Source organism: Trachinotus anak, unplaced genomic scaffold (assembly GCF_046630095.1).
Source record: "Trachinotus anak isolate AG129_WGS33_773 ecotype Australia unplaced genomic scaffold, CSIRO_AGI_Tana_v1 ptg000023l, whole genome shotgun sequence".
Classification (NCBI taxonomy): Eukaryota; Metazoa; Chordata; class Actinopteri; order Carangiformes; family Carangidae; genus Trachinotus; species Trachinotus anak.
The window spans coordinates 5,472,777-5,493,609 of NW_027273874.1; the positions used below are offsets into that span (position 1 = coordinate 5,472,777).

General features: G+C 39.4%; 2 protein-coding genes across 3 annotated transcripts; both read right to left on the minus strand.

The window, feature by feature from the left end:
• Positions 1–1,083: 1,083 nt before the first annotated feature.
• Positions 1,084–5,958, minus strand: LOC139607250 (cerebellin-1). 2 transcript variants are annotated; one of them, XM_071459975.1, is made up of 4 exons: positions 5,856–5,958; positions 3,851–4,604; positions 1,838–1,957; positions 1,084–1,704 (listed from the first exon to the last, which is right to left on the minus strand). In XM_071459975.1, the coding sequence occupies exons 2-4, from the start codon at positions 4,154–4,156 to the stop codon at positions 1,507–1,509; spliced, it is 624 nt and encodes a 207-aa protein (XP_071316076.1). In that variant the 5' UTR covers positions 4,157–4,604; positions 5,856–5,958; the 3' UTR covers positions 1,084–1,506. The 2 variants fall into 2 exon arrangements, with proteins under 2 accessions (XP_071316076.1, XP_071316075.1); XM_071459974.1 differs by having other exon boundaries at positions 5,767–5,904.
• A 2,405-nt stretch (positions 5,959–8,363) lies between these two features.
• On the minus strand, positions 8,364–12,296 carry LOC139607161 (E3 ubiquitin-protein ligase TRIM21-like). The gene is made up of 10 exons (XM_071459831.1): positions 12,160–12,296; positions 11,532–11,766; positions 10,994–11,387; positions 10,719–10,814; positions 10,382–10,615; positions 10,139–10,286; positions 9,998–10,024; positions 9,829–9,893; positions 9,508–9,624; positions 8,364–9,092 (listed from the first exon to the last, which is right to left on the minus strand). The coding sequence occupies exons 1-10, from the start codon at positions 12,197–12,199 to the stop codon at positions 8,691–8,693; spliced, it is 1,758 nt and encodes a 585-aa protein (XP_071315932.1). The 5' UTR covers positions 12,200–12,296; the 3' UTR covers positions 8,364–8,690.
• Between the last annotated feature and the right edge of the window lie 8,537 nt (positions 12,297–20,833).

Sequence of the window (20,833 nt, forward strand, 5' to 3'; positions counted from 1 at the left end):
CCACTGCAGGGAGATGCATGGTCAGTGGGGACGACAAACTCACACAAGGATATATGTATAGTTTAAGGATCTTATAATAAAGCTGACTGAAACATAAATATTCCTATTATACTGGTACAGTAGTGTATATTAGAAAAAAATCAGTAATTGCAGATGGACACTTTTTGGGTAAAAGTTTCCGTGTTATCCTCAATACACCTCTTAGTGCAAACAGCGGGGATACCCACTTTTCACAGGACAACCATCTGTCTGCATCAAGTAATTTATAGAGCATATGTAATGTATATTAGAGGTGGTATTGAGGCCACAGTAGTGTCAGCATTTACCAAGGACATGTGGTAAGCATGTCAGATAAGTAAAAGTCAAGCTGTTAGGTTAATGAAGTGTGCTTTCATACGTTTAAATGCATGAATAATAGATGGTTTGTTATGAATAGTTAACAATCAAGGGTGTGGTAAGTTCAAAGGAAGCCTGAAAGAAAGCTGATGAAAGCAAAACTACAGAGGCTGAAATTCAAGTAAACTTTACAGCAATGATTTCAAAATATGACTCTAAATAACTTTAAAAAAAATGCATAAATGGTTATCAGACAAGTCAAAATTTTGCTCAATACATCAATAAATAGTATTTCCAATTAAATAATAAAAATGGAATGTGAAACGGAATAAAAACTTAATTATTTTCCCTTAACCTCCAATCAATGTGTAAAAAAAGCAAAAGCTACACATATTTTTCCTTCACCACCAATTTATACAGCTAACTTAAACAGGAATCAAGTTGTAGCACACTGCTAACTGAATAAGTCTATCATGGACTTTCTGTCCTATTTACATCTTCCAAAGAATTATGGGAACTGTAGTTTCAATGATTACTGCATGAAAAGCATAAAACTGAAAATGAAAAAATCCATTGATATAAACTTGCTAGCTGCTGCCCACTATTTCTAGTCTTTGTGCTAAGCTAAGCTAATCTTTTTATGGTAGCTTTTTTTTTAATAGTGGTATCAACTAATTCTCCCTAAAAGAGCAAAAAATTAAAGCAAATAACCAAATTCTTGGAAACATTACCATAAGAGGCAGAGAATAGACACAATAATTTTCTTTATTGCCACAAACCTCTGCTTTGTCATTTCATTTCATGCATTAAAGGAAAATGACAAACCTCAAACTGGCCGACACCTTGTGTAAGGAAGCGTAGACGACACATTACAGTAGTCAGACAACAGACAATAAGCCATAAAAGTGCAATGGAAATGGAAATTACATTCAGGGTTATTTGGAGCAAAGTGAATTCACCCATTGATCTGATATATGATGCATCAAAGCAGTTAAATGTCGTTTCCAACTTCAGCATGGAACTCAATGGGTATCCACTGATGCTTCCTTCTTTATGTCAAAGGCATTAGAGTAACACTTGCACCCAAACAATCTTTATTTTATACCCTGCCCTCCCTCCTTACCCTTGGATATGACAGGAAAATCATCTCCCTTCCTACCTCAACCCACCCTACAAGGGGAACACCAGAAACCCAGAGAAAGTGGAGTACTTCCACCCTCCCATCAGGTTCCCCCTCTCCAGTTTGAGGTAAGCCTTGTCCCCTCTCTCCATCATCACCAGCCCAGCGTTGGTGGCAGCTTCCCTGGTCACGTCCTGGTCCCCTGCGAAGGCCGAGATCACGGGCCAGCCATTGAGAACCAAACTCACCTGGGAAAAACAAGTGAACAGAGGTAAAGGCAGCGTAAGGACAGGTGAATAGGATAGCGAAAGCACAGGGAAACTGCTGGTTGTAGTTTCATACTGAAAGCAAACAAGCATAATTTCCTTAAGCTGTTCTTACTTGTATTGTTTGCCGATTGTAAACTTTGACCACATGAAAGCTGAAACTGTAGACGCCTTTTCTGGGGGCCACAAAGATACTCCTCGCTGGATCAAAATGGCTGCCAACGTTTACTAAGATCTAAAAAGAAAAGGAGATGAAAAGAAGGAATAAATGTATAGTACAACCTGACTGTGAAAAAAAGCTAATAATAGTCCATTACATTTTGGAACGTTTGATTAAAAATCTGTCATCTGTCGGACATTTGTGATATTTGTTGAGCCGTAAACTTTGTTTATTAAATTCTTCATTAGTCAGCTGTAACTCTTCACCTCTTCTTTCAAAATTGTTTGGTCTACTGAACACAAAAAGGGAACAAGGTGTTCTCTGGTAGGACGTTTGATACAGGACAACTAATAACAAGTTTACTTTCACAGGTCCCAGACATAGCAGTCATTATTATTCTTCCGTAATACTTTTGATAAACACTAAACAACAGGCCTACTTGACAGTTGCAGGGTAGTGTTTGTGACCAGGGTGTGGAGAACTCAAAGTAACTGGCACTAACTCAGATACAGGGAATGACACATACAGTTAATGATGTAACTGAGTGTAATTTGTTGGCAAAAATACAAGTACCTACTGCCTGTACAGTGTGATCAGTGAATGGGGATTTCAATGGGAAAAAAATCCTGTTTAGTCACAGCAGAAAAAAGTAGTATTTGTTCTGTGAATGGCTGTCAGTTGGTCAGTCCATCAGTATGGTCCAAACTAAAATAGATTATAATAATTGAATAATGAATAATAATGAGGAGTGAATAATTGTGAAATATTTCATCATCAACCTTGGCACAGAGTTTGCTTACAGACATTAAAGGTTCTGAGAGGATGAACGATTAGCACTTTGGTAAACATTGCCTTGCCTCCAGCCATTCACCTTGAGGTTTACATGTTTTGGTCTTCAGCGCCATTTCTTAATAAATATCACATATGTTTTCTTGAAATTTGGTACAGACATTCATGTTCAGGGTGAATTATAGTAACAGGTCAAATTATGAATTTGTACAATACTGTATCTTGGTTTATAACTAAATACTTGTATACTCTATATTCTTTTATATTCTAATGCAGAATTTTGTTGAGCACTTAGTCATTATTGATATGCTACCATGCTAAGCAAGGTTAACATTATACCTGCTAAGTGTTCGCATTGTCACTATGAGCATGTTGACATGAGCTTCACCATTTTCACATGCAAAACAATGTCCCCATTGTGATTTCCATGACTGAAGGACTCATCAAAAATTCTCACAGAAGTAAAAAAAAAAATCTGGTTTAACTTATGCAACAAAGCACACCGAAATCTAATCAGGTCATTTAATCAATGCAGCACTCCAGTTATGTAAGTTGTTGCATTCAGAGGAATCTGTCTACAGAGTCGCAGGTGCCAGCGTCATAACATTTTGTTCCTCATACCATGCACAACGGTGGCAGGACATTAAAAATAGTTTGATATATTTTTATATGGACATCCCTGTCCTCATTCTTTCATTCACTTTTGTGATAAGTTTGTGGTTCAGGTAAGTTCAGCTCATGTCATGGTTCAACATCACTAACACTCTCGTGGCTCAGTGGGAGCAAATCCCTGCAGCCAGTAGTCATAGTTTTGGAGTGAACTTGACTGACTGGTCTGGTTTGTAACGCTGAAAGTTAGGGTTGGGAAAATAGGTTGAGGCCATCACAACAAACCAAAATCTTGAATTGCAACATCCCCCATATTGACTGACTGACAGCGGAGAGATTTTCTGTGTGTGTGCCACATGCGGAAATAGTAGCTGCAGTCATGTTGTATATGGGCCAGATTTGGGCCAGAAAACTGGGCCAGAAGAAAACAAGCATGTTGCCCAGGCGTGGGCCAAATTAATTTTGCTATCTGGGAGGGGTAAATATCTTTCTCATTCTCCCTTTAAGGGATGTTCAACCAATGTTAACTAATGCTCTGGACAACTACACATACAGGCTGCTGAAACCCACCTGGTCAAAGTAGATGGTCATAGTGCGGTTGCTCATCTCCGAGGGTTCGTGGTTGGTGTTACGGATGGCTGAAAATGCCACCCTTCCAGTTCCTGACCTCACCGACATGCCCAGAGCGTTACCCGACGGCTCTGCGGAGGGGTTGGAATCGCACACCACCAGACACTTTCCCTCCAACACAACTGGTTCTGTGTCATTCTGGCAACTGACCTCTGAGGGCCCCCAATGGATGAGGAGCAGCAGTCCAATAAAAAAGACCAAGCGGGGAGTAAGGTATGGCAATGAGGGACAAGATGGACGGGGCATAGCTCCAAATGAGGATGAGCTTTGGGTGCTTTTGGGCTTTGCTGGTGTTTTAACTCCCCAAACAATGACAGTTTGGCCACCACAAATCTTCAGTTAGTGTATATCTTCTTGCAGTACACCTCACTTTAGCAACAGGATCATCATTTCGCCTGGAAAAAACACTTCAACTTAGGGATTCTTGCATCTCATGGGACACTAATTGATTTCTATAATCCTCAACTAACAGTTCTGCAAACACTGGGTGGATGTGGAGTCTCTGGAGAGAATTATTAGTTGACACCAAGATAGTGGCTTCCCATTACAGCAGACAGAAAGTTCTTATATGCACAGTATAAATGGAGGTTATCCACTTCCTCACACCTCAGCAGGAATAGCCATCAGCCAGCTGGTTGCTGACGCAGAATGCACACAGGTTTGGAGGCTCTTAAGGCTTCAGGCCTGTTTAAATCTGTAGATCACAGGACACATGTATACATTTGGATAAAAATTGAATGTATCCATAAATAAACATGACATGACTGAAGCTTAGTGCCTTTTCTATAGTGTGCATTGTGTTTAGCATTTGACAGAATTGTTGATTAATACAAGGGAGATTTGACTGGATAAGATATTCAGACAGTGCAAAAATTACAGGAAAATTAAATACATTGTGAAACTAAGCTTAAAATATGGATGTATACATATATTTGTTTATACATACATAAAATGTGTGTATCTGTTTATAGTCATATCAGTCAAGTTTACCATCCAAAGTGCATTTTTCTTTTTCTTTTCTTCTGTGGCAGAAAAGACCTGTTCTACTCTTGTTGTTCCTTCCCTTTTACAAAAGCAGCTATAGCCATTAGAAGTCCTTTTCTTAAAAATGCCATTGCACTAATGAACTTGCACTGCAGCTCACACTTGCCTGAGTGTGATTTCAAGGTTAACAATTGTCGAAACAACTATATCCAACATTGCAAACTGTTGTTCAAACCTTCAATGCTGTAACATTAAAAGCAATTAAAAGCCTGTCTTCTCAGGTCAGACAAGACGGAGGAAAAAGTATCAATATAAGAGAAAAATTATGATTAGTCATGAGGTAATGATTTGGCCAGGAAAAGGCCCGCGTGAGGGCTGCCAGCTGGACTCAAGAGGGGGAACATTGGACTATCACAATCCCACCACTGAGAGGCCATCTGTGGGTAAACACTCCCACTCTCTCTCCCCCACCACCTTTCCAATTGAATCCCTCTGCATTTGCATTCCTTTACACAAACACAAGTGAACACACACGAAACACAGATATTACAATACTACCTCAAACATTGTTTGAGTGGCAGTCATCAGTATTGGCACTGAAGTATAAGCAGTTTACTTATCATGGACTGCAGGTAAGTATTATCCTTAAATGACCGCTAAAACGTTTTAAAGAGTTTCTTACTCTGAAACTAGAGGAGTTTAGTAAAAACTATTAAGGAATCCTCAAAACATTTTGCATTATTAGATGAATCCCTTCAGTTAGCACCATAACAACATGCCCAGCAATAAATGGTACAAGCATTTTCACAATAAGAACCCTTGCAACATGCATAAAGAAATTATGTTTGAGAATACAGCTATAAATCGCCCACCTCTCACTTTAAACCTTCTGCAGCGACATACAGAAACCAGCTTGCTTCAGTAAACTTCGAGCATCCCAAAAGTCCGGTTCCCCTGTTACCTTCAGCTTTATCTCCGCTCCTCTGCCTCTCTTTCCCCCATCTCTTGCTCTCGCTCTCTTTCTCTAACTATCTCTCTGTTCCAGGAAACCCCTGTGTTCAAGCAGACGTTTAATTACATCAGAAGCATGGAGGCCCTTCTGTTCTCACGACTCCTCGACCCCCTGCTGTACCTGTTTCCCCTCTCTCCCCATCCTCTCTTTTACCTCAGATGTCACGCATCAGATGGTGGAACTGAAAGGCTCTATCACAAACTGCTATGTATCCTGTCTGTGGGGAAACATCTGGCATTTTTTGTAAGTAAAGGGCCCATGAAAGCCAACATTGTTAACAAATTTCATGCTCATTATTTAGCTGCTTTACCAAAAGCCCTGACTTTTATTCAGTCATCTCAGGTTTGGAAAACAAAACTCTTCACATGCACAGTATTTGTTAATGTTGATATATGATTTTGAAATGATGAGTCTGGATCACAAATTACACTCAAATTTGTCTCCTGAATACTCAACCCTGCATCTTAGAAATTATGTTTACTTGCTACTCATTTGCTGCAGTAAATTTGATTTGACAGAAATGTAATGCTACCTGCATTATAATTTTTTGTTTGCTGAAAATAATGAGGATAGATTTTTAATAAACATGATTGCAAAGTGGCGAAATGTCCACTGACAATGTACTATATTTAATTCCCCACCAATGTTAACCCTTGTACACGATATCCACTCGTAACAACTAAAGCATTTAGTTTTACAAAGCAGATTTTTACTTGGTTATGTTTAGTTACTCACAGTAGTTTCTTAAGGTTTGAAAAAGATCATTGTTTTGAATACTGAAAAAGTCAAAAGTGCCAGGAAGCACAAGTAAGTTCAGTTTTACTTTATAATGTTTAATGGAAACCACAATATTTTCCAATGTGATTTTGTTGCTTAAAACTAATCACAGACAAGAATCATGACACAGTTTTTCCTTCACTTGAGAAAATGCTGCCAATACTGAACATATTCCTGGAAGCAATTTCACTTCCCTTGTAACAATGGCGACACAAATTAATAGCACACAAATGTAATTTTTAAAAAACAGGATTGAAATACCAGGCAGAAACTACTGACTGGCTACTGAGTGGCTTCACCAACTACAAGAAACACTCATCGTGTAAGAATGAAACCATTTGAGTGCAGAGGCCAATATAAACAAATTCAGGGAAACAACACAGCCTCACAGCACAAATTTGTTCCGGTTGCCGGCAGCAAGGTCAAAGAATTTGACTAGACACCAGAGGCGTGCTTTGTTTAATTGATCCCTTGTCCTAAAAACCAATGTGGTGTTGGATAAAAAGAAAAACTGTAACAGATATGGGTATGGCATAACTCTGCCACCACACTTTTGGCCAAGGCATTGGCCAAGAACTTTGCCAGAACGATTATTCAACATCACAACCACAGAGGGTGAAAGTAATAGCTGTCTGTGTAATAGGTCAACGTGCATAACCATGCATACTTAAAAAGCTTTTCTTAAATAAACTAAAAGTTGGATAAGAGGTAGTCTTTGAGGGCCATACATCTGTTGAAGTTGCAGTCCATTACAAGATGAATATAGGCTGTTGTGGGGTTATCCCATGCCCTCTAAGCAGGTTGCACACAGTTCTTACACAGAGCCAAGGGTTATGTAGTCCTATTGTGAGAATCTGGTAGGTCTGGTACGATTCTTGATATTTGTGTTAGGTAAGCAACATAGTTACACAACTTTTCCTGGTATTCTGTTTCATTGGCAATCTTTAGCGTTAGCATTAGCGTTTGTATCAGTATGAGCATGGTAACCTGCCACAAATTAATAGTTATCAGTTTACCTTGCTGGGCTATGCATATGGACAGTGATCACAACCAGCTGAGGAAATACAAACAAGAGACATATTCTTAAATTCCAAGGTCATTTATTGCAATATTCTTGGGTTACCAAGTGGTTTGTCTTTGTTCATCCATTATCTACGGTGGCCTAGAGTGCACCATGTGTAAGCCAATACAGAGGGATGGTTCTGGTAATGCTGCAGAAATGGCCTAAGTAAGCATATGAGTATGCAGTCATGATATTTATTTGTTAGGATAGATTGGGGGATGTGCAGAGAAGTGTTTTTACATGTAAATATGGCACATGTTGGTTGATTGATTGCAATTGACTGGTTTGTCTCATAGGAGGGGTTTCTGGTAAAAGGATAAAGGCAGCCCTCTTGAGTGCAGCAGATGCTAGGACCCTATAGTCAAGGCCCTAATGTTGGTGGGTGGTTTTTTGTGTTTGTATGACATAGGTTACCTCATGATAATCTGAAGAGTTTCGTACGTAGTTTTATAGGAATTTTTGTCATTTATTTTACTAATGCAATTTTGTAGATTTTGAAGATTTTTGTGTCCACGTCTCCTCCTTCCACCACAATCTGACATATGCATTTAAAAAAGTGTAAGCAGAATGGCAAATCAGTTGTCTTTGAAGGGGGAAAAAAACTAAATTTGACACAATTTGCACAATTTCACACAATTTTATTTTTTTAAAACATGGGTTTTATCTACAGATTTACAGTTTATATCCAAGGTATTGTACATTTAGGATATGGATTTCAATACAACATTTAAAACATTTTATATTCATTTATATACATGATACATGATACATAGAATTTTGTAAAACAGATATAACTCATTAGTTGGGGCCTGTCGCAGGTCAGTGTAACTCAAATACTATTACAGTACAGTAAAATATCAAGTTAAACCAAAATAGGTTAATAAGTGTTCTTGAATAAGAACTACAATCTCTGATTTAACAGCAAAATCCTTTCTTATAACACACTATACATCTGACTCAATGGTTATGTCCTGTCCTTCCCTGACGTTTCCCTCAACAGGACAGATGAGCAGCGGACCTGTGTTTTTCCCGTTGTCTGGAACACAGGGGTTAAAGTACGGGTGGAGTGGCTCATTGAAGGTGCATCCGCTGTAAGTGTAAATGTGAATCTTTGTTTCTGCATCGTAGAAGGACACCAGTCCTTCCTCATAGTCCAGGAATATGCCCACTTTCTGAGGGGTTTCCTGGAGGTGGAGGGTGGTGGAGGGGTTGGTGCAGGCGTTCAGGCAGCCTCCTTTACGCCTGCAGATCGCCCAGTAACCGCCGTCAGGACGCACCGTGATGGCCCCCTTTCTGTTAATGGACTCCCTGGCCACACCCAGATCCCAGTCTGTTTTGTTTCCAACCTGAAACCCAATGTACAAAATACTGAATTAGACAGGCAGCAACAGAATGAGAGACAAAAAAAAGTTTTGAAACTGGAAATTAGTGTTTTATTACTTATGTCTTGTGGTATTTTTATGCTTTTTTTTTTGTAAAATATCATGTTGAATAAGGTTTTATCAAAAAGAGGGTGTTGAAATATAAATAGTATTGTAAACTAGTTCATGTTAAAACTGATGTTACATGGTCATTACTTCTATCCTGTATATGTTGTAGTCAAAAAAACGAACTGTTTTTGATTAAGAAGAACAGTCAATGCCACAAGAATTGAAATTTAACATATTTGTTAAATTGAAGCCTTTACATACACACTGAATTTGATTTGTTAGTGTGTGTACTATCAGGTTAAAGTGTCATTTCATGGTTGTCAGTTCATACCTGAACTACCCAGTAGCGTCTTCCACATGCGAAGCTTTGTTTCCCCAAAACACAGACACAGGAGTCAAACCGCTGAGGGTCATATGGGACGGAGGCCTTGTTCTTCTGGCAGCTCACCTGTGGATCAATATCATTATCATTATTATCGTCATTATTTCACAATCAATGTAATTTTAAAAGAACAAAAAAAATCTCTCACTCTGACTGTCATAATTTCAATGTTGTAAATGCTATTCTGAGGAATTATTTATTCTAAGTTATAGTGGAGATGACAGTCTTCTTTGTACAGTTCAAGTCAGTTATTATAAAATCAGACAATACCTTCTTTCCATCTGTAGACAGGGCCAGCCAGCCTGAAGCAGTCTTAGGATCCAGAGTCACATCCACTGCAGAGACAAAGAAGAAAAACTGTGAGTCCAGTACTAAAAAGAGGAACCAGTTAAGGTTAAACACTGAAATAAGAAAAAAGAATGTATGATTCTGATCATACCTGCATATTGATTCATCTTGTCTACCTCTGCAAAAAAGGAAGAAGAAAAGATTATTTTCATGCATTAGTTTCCACAACAATCTCTTGAATCTTTGGTCATTGTGGAAAGTAGGTAACCGTTTTCTTTAAAAGATAACTGACCTTCTGCAGACAGTTTGTTAGCAACTTCCTGACAAACATCCACCAGCTTATAGATGGCTCTCCTCACTGTCCCCATGCAGTTATTGGAGTGGACTGCCACCTCAGACCACTCTTTGGTGGATGGGAGTTTACTCAGAGATGGGAAACCCTAAAATAGAGAAGGCACATGGGTTTCTCATGAGTTCAGCCTTTGATATGTTGATGCAGCAACAGAAATATTGGGAAGTTGTACAGGTATCTGACCTGCAGGAGGTGAAGAGGGTTCTCAGTGAGCTCCAGGTGCTGCAGCTCGCTGCTCCTCGTCTGTAGTTCAGTGATTTCCTGCTCCAGCTCGTCGAGCTGCTCCTCGGCCCTCCTCTCAGCCTCTGCCTGCCTCTCCTTGAGCTCTTCGACCAGCCCGGCCTGGTGTCTCTGGATGGTGGTTATCAATGTGGTGCAGACCTGGGAACTGCTCTGAATCTCTCTCTCTGTGATTTTCTGTCAATCAAAACGGTTGAACATGTAAATCAACAGAGAAACACATCAACAAAATGAATCAACTCTCTCTGACTGTGCGCCTATGACCTGTTGCAGAACTTACTTTGCTGAGGTCCATTGAATTTTTGATCTCCTCCATTGTCCTCAACCTTGATTGGATCATCTGTTGAACGTCAGCCTTTGTTGCCTTCAAAGTAGACTGCAAAAGTAAAAAAAAAAAAAAGAATATAATTGAATGTTGAATGTAATGTGCTGAAAATCTCATTTGAAAAACAAAAAATACAGTGACATTTCCATATTTGTCCAGCTTTATAAATGTGAAATTATGTGATGAGACTTGTTTAAAGGAAGGAGATGAAGGATATAAATTTCCCTCACCTTGATCCTCTTGCTGGCCTTCTCTATGGGGACAATTTTGTGGTTTTTATGGCCCCTCTCAATGCATTTCGTGCACACAGATGTCTGGTCTTTCTCGCAGAACATCGTCAGCGGCATGTTGTGCTTTCTGCAGAGGTGACTGGCGGGGAAGGTGGCCGGGTCTGTCAGCCGGTGTCTCTGCAGTGCTGGATCCCTCAGGTGAGGCATCAGGTGAATTTCACAGTAAGACACCTGGCAGACGAGGCACGACTTGACCGATGCTGACTTGTCTCCGTGGCAGATGTCACAGGGAACGTTATCAGCGTCAGAGAGATGGTTTGGGGATGGTCTCATGTTTCCTGGTGCAACCGCGACGTCATCATCCTCCTTTTGTGTTGATGGGGGCAACATGGACCTTTTGATTTGGATTAAATTGTGTTAAATTTCAAACCAAAGTCAAATATTTTTCTTGTTTTAATGTGGCTTGCAAAGAACCAGGATGCTTAAAAAAGTAAAATAATACCAAGATAGAGCTCTAGGAATAATACTGAAAACAAACCTTTTAAAGATGTCAATGATATCTGCAAATCCTCGGTTGATCCTCAGTTCTGGACGGTTTTGGAAAGTCTCTTTGCACAGTGGACACTCTGACTTGTCCTTCGTATCCCAAAAGCCTTCGATGCAGTCCTGGCAGAAGTTATGTCCACATGGGATGGAGACGGGGTCGGTGTAGATATCCAGACAGATGCAGCACCGAAACTGCTCCTCAAATAGCACAGAAGCCACGTTTCTGGCTGGAGAATGACACATTATTTTAATGCACGTCTGAGTGAATTTCTTAGTACACACAGTTTTATATTGTGCACAAGAATATGTTTGCTGCTAAAAGAGAAGTCACCCATGTTTTCAGGTGACAATCTTTGCACTGCTACCATCAAAGCTTGCTTTAAAAAATGATGCCGTGGTTTAAACATTGTTTAAATGCCAGGCCTCTTGTTACTTACTAGTCATAACATAGTGGTTGGTAATTACTGTCTGCATCACTGACTGCACTTTGATTTTCACACCAAAAGAGCATGAAAGAATTCAGCAAGAATTCAGTGGTTCGGCCTTTGAAAATGTCAAAGTCGAATGTGTGGATTGTTTAGTTTTCTAGTTGAAGTAGTCTAATATCAATAATCTCTCACCTGTTTGCGCTGACATGTTGAGTGTCCTGATAATCCTCATCAGATGTGGGAGATTCAGTTGGCAAAAACTTATATAGTACTGTTTCGTCAGGGAGCAGTCACGTACACTGACTACTGTCTAGCTCCTCCCTTCTGGTTCAGTTTCTCATAAGACTCAGATAGTCTGGTATTTCTGGTCCTGCGGCTTTGACTTCATTATATGATATTTACCCCGAGGCGACACAGTCGAGCTGTAACTGCAGCAGTGTATGAGAAGTGAAGGCATCTGTGGCGCAACTACACATTGCTGCTGAGTTGTAACTGGAAAGTTTTTATCCTCATACTTCAATACACTATGCAATAATTTCCAGTCACAAGTGTGATTGAGCCGCAGCCATAACCTGAGCAATTAGTTGCTCGGGATAATAGATCTGAATATGTATAGTAGACCATCAGGAGAGTATCATTTAAGGCAGAAGAGATTAACATATACTGGATAAGAACATAAAGGCAATGAGAGCTCTAAGATTTTTTCTACACCCACAGATGTTTTTTTTCTCTTAATTTTTCTTCACAAATGTGTTTAAGTGAGCATTTCCCCTTCTCCTTTGCCAAGATAACTCATCCTCTGGACAGGTGTGGCATATCCAGATACTTATTACAGCATGATTATTGCATAGGTATTTCTTGGGCTGGTCATAACAAAGGGCCTTTTAAACCTTTAATCTTTGGGATGTAAAAAAACAAAAATGTTGCATTTATATTTTTGTTCAGTTTCTTTTCACGAATCAGAGGCTGCAGCAGAGAGGCACGTCAGGATTTTATCTTTAACAGAAAACAGGTGAGTGGTTGTGAGCCGACTCCTGGTTTGACCGGTTGGAAGAGGCTGGTTGTTGACCGTGACTCCTGGAGACTCAGAAAAAGGTGTAAGTCTTCTGGTTGCAGGCAGATAATGCGTGCATGATTCCCATGACTTGCACTGGCAGGTGGACAGGTGTCTACCCGCTGTGAGTGTGTCCAGGGATGTGACAATATTAGGTGGGAGGTGGGAGAGGAGGCCAACGACAGTCCAGAAATACAAAAAAACCAACTCAGAGAATTTTCACACTCGCATCACACAAACAACATTAGTATCATTCTCTAATACAGAAAAAAAATACCAGTCAAATATTTGTCCTTCAGGATTTTTAGGCAAAGACAGAAACATAAATGCATCTGTGCACCAGAGTTATTTGGTTGAGTTGAGAAAATGAAATCACTGAACTTAAATCATCATAGTTTGTGCCAGTAAACCCAATATTTTTCTCCCAGATCACACAGCTCACACTGTTTTTTTTCCACCTGAATGCTTTTGAATCTATATACCTTAAAGCTGTCAACTAAACATGTGCTAAACAAAACATCTTTGGCTTCTAAATGAGCCAAAAGTTACAAAATATAGGCTGCTTTAACAGGATATATGTCAATGTTTATGGTACCTATGTCTTGCTACACCAGGAAGAGGCATATGTTCTAATTAGAGTGAATGTATGTTACTTGCTTTGACCCAAGCTGTACTTCCTCATTTTTCTGTCATAAGGTACTTCAGCTCTGTGTTGAAGGAAGCAGGAGGGTGAACCTGTTTTTCAAAGCTCTCTTCTTTGAGTAGAATAAACAGTAATGGCAGGCATTATGAATAGTCCCACGTCAGAGGGAATATTTGTCTTATCAAGGTCATGCAAATAGAGACTCAGGAAATTACAGAGAATTCATCAAATGACATTTTAGATGAGGGGGTGGAGGAAATTATACAGTACAGAAATACATCATTGCAAGTAACAGTCATGCACTGCAATGAGTGACCACTGGAGCAAATTGGCAGAAATTGTAAAGAAAAGAAATATAAAGAAAGTGTAGTTCAATCACCAGCGACAGCCAGAACGTATGGACGCGTGTACGTCCATCTCATTCTTGTGGACACGATATCTCAGAAACGCCATGATGGAACTTCTTCAAACTTGGCACAAACATTCACTTGGACTCAAGGACAAACTTATTGGATTTTGGTGGTCAAAGGTCAAAGGTCAAAGTCACGGTGACCTCACACAACACTTTTTAGCCATTACTCAAGACTTCACACAGCAATTATGACAAAATTTCACACAAATGGTTAATATCTTATATGACTGTGGATTAACAGGGATGTAATCTGAAACTAGGCTTCTAGTATTCTATGTAATGTGAACAATAACCGATGATGCAAGCACTAATTTTGTTTTGTATGTCTCGCTTTGTATTTGTGTGTATTGTATTTGTGATGGTAACAATAAACCTTAAATTTTATAACAAAACATCAATGCAACATTCACCAAGCACTTTAGTAAATGAACTGTTCTCCTCTGCATATGGATTTTTTAAACAGTTAACTCCCCAGTAGTCAGTCAGTATGTGGGTCATCAAAACAACATCGGAGGCTGAGAAGTGTAATTAACTCTGAGTCAATTACGCTGAGTCAACTCGTTAATAACCTTCCCATCAAGCACAAGCAATAAAAGTTACATTTTTAAATAAAGCAGGTCATCTGTTTTTAGATCAATTAAAGATGAATGCAACAGGGAAAGGAAATGTTTAGATTTGACACGCCATGTGCACTCCGATCCTGTCTGGCTGTGTTAATGCAGTGTCGCTGTCATATATAGTATATAGAGTATATTGCAGTGATGTGCGGCGGCTTTCACAGACAGAGCCGAACAACCAACCAACCAAGGAGTTATAGCATTCATTAAATAGCCTGCGCACATACATTGCACTGCTGCATTTACAGTATATTGCTAACTTCTAACTCCCAGAGAGAAGATAGCAGAAGTTAGAAATTAGCAGAGTTAAGCAAAGTTGCGTTCACTAGCCTCACCGCTCTCTCTATTCTGTCTCGAACTTACTGCAGATCTTACACTTAATTAGCTCATTTACTCAGAACAGTAGAAGGGCAGCCGCACAAGCACACTTTGGCTATAGCTAGTCACCCGTCAAGGATCCCAGACTTATCCTCAATGCACGAACCTCCAAAACATATATTGTTCCCATCTCCGCTTGACAAGCCCCGTGCAGTCTTTGCCAACTGGACACATTCTTTCAGAGCTTTCAGAGACAATAGCCTGGTATGGGCAGTAAATTACTTAATGCATGCAAACAGGTTATATCAGAGCCTTTATGGTAACGCTATTACTTTCACTTCAGTATTATTCTATGTCTATTTTTAACTTAAACTGCTTGCTTTGCTTGACCCGACAGCTCGTTCATCTTTGCTTGTTTTAAAGATTTGTAGAAACTTCCCCAAATGAACTGTTTTGACTGATAGACACCTCTATTGTCTTTGGACTCGACAAAGACATTGAGACGTTGACTCAACATTCACCACGAACCTCGTGAAGCAGTGAGATGTAATTCAGTCATCAATCATTTGTATTATCTATAATTATGTGGTTTTCCCTCTGTGATGCATCATGTTGCTCTCTGTGGAAAGGGTATAGCAATACACACGGTATTTCCGAAGGGGAAGTCCACACATTTTACACATTACAGGGTGTTTACAAGCCCTGAGGAAGAGTACAGCTTCACACAAAAAGTTGTACAAAGCCCTTTGTGGCTCCAGACAGAGCGCTCTGAAGGTGGTTGAATTAGACTACACGAAAATTTGAAAAATGTGTGCATGTGGTGTTAGACAGAAGCAAGTTTACCAGACCTTACCTCTACTGGAGTCTGGCAGCCATGGATGGATTATTGGGCAATGGGCCCCTGAGCACAGCCACGTGAAAGCCCCCTACACAAAGCCCCCAAACACAAAATACTGCCGTTGTGTATCTTTGTAGTTATTATGTGTCTTTGTAGTTTCATATCTTTGTCATTCTGTGTCTCTTTCAGGTCATTTTGTGGCTCAGACAGGACACAGACACAGTAAGCAACAAGCTGGTGAGTCAACTGTAGCGTGTAACCAATTGATTAGTCAATCAGCACAAACACTATTAACAACTACTTTGATAATTGCCAAAATGGTAAATGTAAAATTGGTCACAAGTTCAATCTGAGGGTTTCACAACATTCTTAATGATTAGTACAAGCTAAAACACTAAATTCTGCTGCAATAATTTGAACAATATTTGCTGTTGTGGTCAAATATCTGATAGTTTGTGCATCAAAATGTATGTAAGACAATCTGCGAAATTTAACAGTCTACACGTGTAACTTATAAACTCCTGATATCAGTCGATGCTGTGGATGATGCTGTATTTTAATGGGTCACAAGCCAAAAAGGTTTGGAGTAAACTGAATATCTTGAGTTTTGGACTTTTGGTTTGACAAAGTGAGATATTTGAAGATGTCACCTTGGGCCTCACATTGACAACTGACATTTTATAAAGCAAAGCATTAATCAATTAATTGAGAACATAATCTGCAGATGAATTGAAGAATCAATAAAAATAATGGTTAGTTGCAGCCCTAGGTCTTTTCCTGACCTTAACCAGTCTGTGAAATCAACGAGAGGATCCAATGGGGAAACAGCAGATAAACAAGCCTAATGATTTGACGTGGCACACAAAATACGTTACCATTTGTTACCATTACCCTGACATATCATGATTTGTGTGCAGACTCTTATTTTGAAAAGTAACTAGCTACAGACTATAGCCATGAAATGAATACAGTGCAGTAAGACTGACAATATTTCCCTCTGAAATGCAGTGGGGTAGAAGAAGACGAAAGTAGCATAAAATGAAAATGAATCGATCAATCGCAGTTACCTCAAAACTTTACTTAACGCAGGAGTTATGTAAGTGTACTTTCCACTACTGCCAAACATTTAAACTCAGGGTTCATGCTGGAAGGTGTGACTTGTTATTTTTATACACTTCAGTGCAGATGCCTCAACTGTTCCAGCCACCACACTGACAATACCACCTGTCAGATGTCAAAACACAGCATACTCTCTACTACGCAATTCGATCCTGATCTTTGTGAAACACTTGTTTTTGTTCAGTACATTCTTAGAGGATGAGTAAAATCCACAGTACAGTTTGTCCTTTTCCGGCAGGAAAAGAATTTGTACGGTTGAGGTCAGAAAAAGAATTTAAAAAGATGATACTGATGTTGTTTTGTGGACTAGGTGCAGTGTGTGATCAATGGCCTGAACTATACATAAAAACACCAAGATAGGTGAAAGCGTTTGGGAAAGCATGGGGTACTGGAGAGGAGTTGTGTGACTTGTTCTAATTTTGACACATTAGTTTGCACCACACTGTGTCTGTGTTAAAATTATGTTCAAAAGATAATAAATACATAAATAAATAACTCGAACATGTTATTTTTGTGCTTTTTTTGTTATTCCAAACAGATGCTATTAGATGCTAAAGTTTGGGCAAATAACTTTTTTTTTTTTTAAGACATGAACACAACCCCAGCAGAAAGCATACGTTTAAAAAATTGAAGCGCAATTGTAGCAGGTGCCAAAGTTAGGGCACCTTTCTAAGTCAGTAACTCAATTATCTCACCTTTGGCAACTGTTAGGCATGACGGGTGGAAACATTCTTTGAGGGTGTGTGGCAGCCAGTGGCAAAGTAAACACTTCATGGACAGAGGGAAGAATGAAAATACAGAGAATGAAGTGAAAATACAGCAAATTGTGGATGGAGTCAGTCAGGAAAGTGGCCACCATGCCCAGGCTGTCAATAAATGTGTAACTCTGCACCCAGACTATAGTTTATAATGCATTCTGTATTGTTAAGTTTATCAGTAGCATGTGATGGATGCACCTTTTGTGTGTGTGTGAGGACACAGGAGACTGGAGCCAAGTGAGGTCCCAGCTCAGACCCAAACCCCACCGTTGCTCTGCTGTAGTCTGTGACTGGACCATAAACATGTTGTGAGTGCGAGGCAGTCAATATCTCAGACAATGTACATATTGTACATCTTATTGCAAAATGTACAATATGAACACAACCTGCTCTGTCATTCAGCTGAGCTTGCTATAAATAGCTGTTAAGTGCTACCTAGCTTTTTTATTGCTGTCAGTCGTGTGGGGAAACAGAACCAGTTTCTGAGACACGGCGAGATATTCTATATATACTTCAACAACAATAGGAGCAGATACCACTGCTGTGCACGTTGGCTCCTAGGATGCCATCATGTTTGGCCTGAAGCCCTGGATAATCTGACGATTGCATGATTCTGCTTTTTTCTTATCAACAAATCCCATATAAAGACCAGAACAAACAATGAACTGGTCCTACCAACTAGTTCTGGCAAAGCTTGATGTATCTCATTCGTTCACGCCACACGGCTCCATTGCTGTCCGAACACACAGTTGCACTGGGTGACATGTTCCTTGATTTATTTATTTAACCGTTATTTAATCAGGCAGTCTCATTAAAATAAAATCTCTTTTTCAAGGGAGACCTGAGAACAAGAATAAGACATAATCAACCACAAAGACGACATAACTACAAAATACAAGAAACAAGAAGCAAATAATTAACAATACACAATTACAATAATCGTAAAATACAGTATATAAGAAAGCTCTAAAATCTCCAAGGAAATGTAAGAATCTAGTTTTAATTACAATGAACATAGACACTAAAGTTTATTTTGAATCAATCCCACGTTCCCCAACCCTGCTGCTGTTTATACTCACAAATGAAGCCCTGTCTGCATACGCCTCCATACCACGCCCTGCCACATGATACCACCATGTGAGTATGGATGGCAGTGTCTGTCAGAAATGAAAGAGCTGCACAATGAAACCGAACGGGCTTTTGGCAGAACACTAAAAACAGCGTGGGAAAATCACAAAGAACCGACACATCTGACCCACCTTAGAATAATTAATTATAGAATAATAATAACAGTGATAATAGAATAATTATCCTGTTTGTGGTTCGGCACATGTACCGGAACATACCTTGCGGAAGCTGTTGTTAGCTGATTTTAAGATGCTCAGGTCTGAGCTGCCAGTTTCATCTTCTCAAATTGTTACAGATACAAAGCGAGGACACGTGAAGGTACAAATGGTTCTTTTGGTTCAACTATTTATCCACCTCAGTATCTATATAATTAATTAAATTAACAGAGGTGATGAAGTGAAGATGCTCAATGATTTACAGAGCAACCTGTTCATCTTCAACAGTGGTATGTGGTATAACTTCAGTTTTTATTTTTAACTTATGATGAGATCTTACTTATTTTCATATAATGCTTTACATTAAAAAAAAAAAACTGCTATAAGATTGTTGCCTAACTGGTGTGTTTACTACGGTACACTTCATGAATTGTGTTACGTGCATCTGCTCTCGTAGTAGTTTTCCTGTTATGTAACAGCTCTTACAAAATCATTTCACAGACATTTTAGGATCATGGCACGAATGCAGTGGTGAGACCAACAACGTGATTCACCTGAAGGAATTCTATACTGTCACAGGAGGATGTGAGTTTATGCAATCAGGAGCACGGTGTAAGAAGTCGATTGGCTGATCTCAAAGTAGTTACATTTTTGGCACCACTGTTCTGATGCACTGGCCAGGAAACCTAAAGCGACTGACAGAAATAGAAACCCACTGTATTTAATCTTTATACAATTGTCATGGTGTGAACGTGCTGCCCAGTTTTAGTGTTTGTTTATTTGTTGTCTGTATTTCATTGGTAAAAGTAATTTTTTTGCACATTTGATTGGATTAAAGGTTAAATGTGGCCTAATGTGAGGTCTTTTCCTGCACAGAAACTTAACAGCCTGTAACTTGTGGCCCATTCGTGCCGAGCCAAGTTCCTGAATTGAAACTTGGGCATGAGTAAGATGATGGGACTGAATCCAACTTCCAGGTGTTTGTGGGGAGAGAAGCACAGCAGCAAACACAGTAATTGATAATGCAGCATAAATAAACACAGAGAAGAAGTTTGTTACAATATAAATGACCAAGATGAAGACCGCAAGCTGAAACATGTTGGTCCGACTGTAAAGTTTTGCTGGTTTTTTTTATACTGTTCCTAGTGTCATTAGTTCTACTGCTATTTAGTTGTAGATCACAGAGTTGGAAAATGTACAGTTTTTACTTGCTAGATTTCATCCTCTGGGAAAAATGAATGTGTGAACTTCATTTTACATTAATTAGATGTTAAGATATTTCAGTCTGGACCAAAGTGGTTAACACCAACTCCCTTTGAGCCATGGCGCTATAGCATCTCTCAACATGGATGCATATCTGTAATGCTGTATAATTATATTTACATTTTAAAGAGATGCAAGCCTGGTCACAAGGCCTGTCCTATTTCAAAGGCTCCTCCAAATGTAGACAGTATGACCTCGCAGCCTCAGTGTCCCACAATCTACTGAATCAACTGAAACCATTTTTTGAAAAACTGCTTTACCTGCCACACAGGGATTTGAAATGAAAAACAACATCCTGTTAAAGATCTCTAAAATACCATTAGAGCAATCTGTTGACAAGGCGTGCATTGTCTATGCATATCTTCACTCATAAATCACTGCTAGCACAACGATCTGTATTAATTTCTCTGTCTGTTGTTGCAGCACAACCAGTTTCTGACCTCACCCACATGCTCTTGCAGGCAAGGCTGAGCCAAAGGGAACGCGGCCGCAAAGCTGCAGGGATTTTCCCTTCAAGGAGGTGATGTGTTTGTTAATGACGCACACCACCTGGTGAGTGCT

Bases quoted from the DNA above. Each gene is read 5' to 3' on its own strand.
- LOC139607250 (XM_071459975.1), bottom strand. From the start codon at position 4,156: ATGCCCCGTCCATCTTGTCCCTCATTGCCATACCTTACTCCCCGCTTG. The intron at 1,958-3,850 runs GTGGGTTTCAGC...TTTTCTTTTTAG, and splicing joins TGACCATCTACTTTGACCAG to ATCTTAGTAAACGTTGGCAG. The intron at 1,705-1,837 runs GTAAGAACAGCT...TGTTTTTCCCAG, and splicing joins ACAATCGGCAAACAATACAA to GTGAGTTTGGTTCTCAATGG.
- LOC139607161 (XM_071459831.1), bottom strand. From the start codon at position 12,199: ATGAGGATTATCAGGACACTCAACATGTCAGCGCAAACAG. The intron at 11,767-12,159 runs GTGAGAGATTAT...GTCATTCTCCAG, and splicing joins CAACATGTCAGCGCAAACAG to CCAGAAACGTGGCTTCTGTG. The intron at 10,616-10,718 runs GTAAGTTCTGCA...TTTGATTGACAG, and splicing joins ATTCAATGGACCTCAGCAAA to AAAATCACAGAGAGAGAGAT.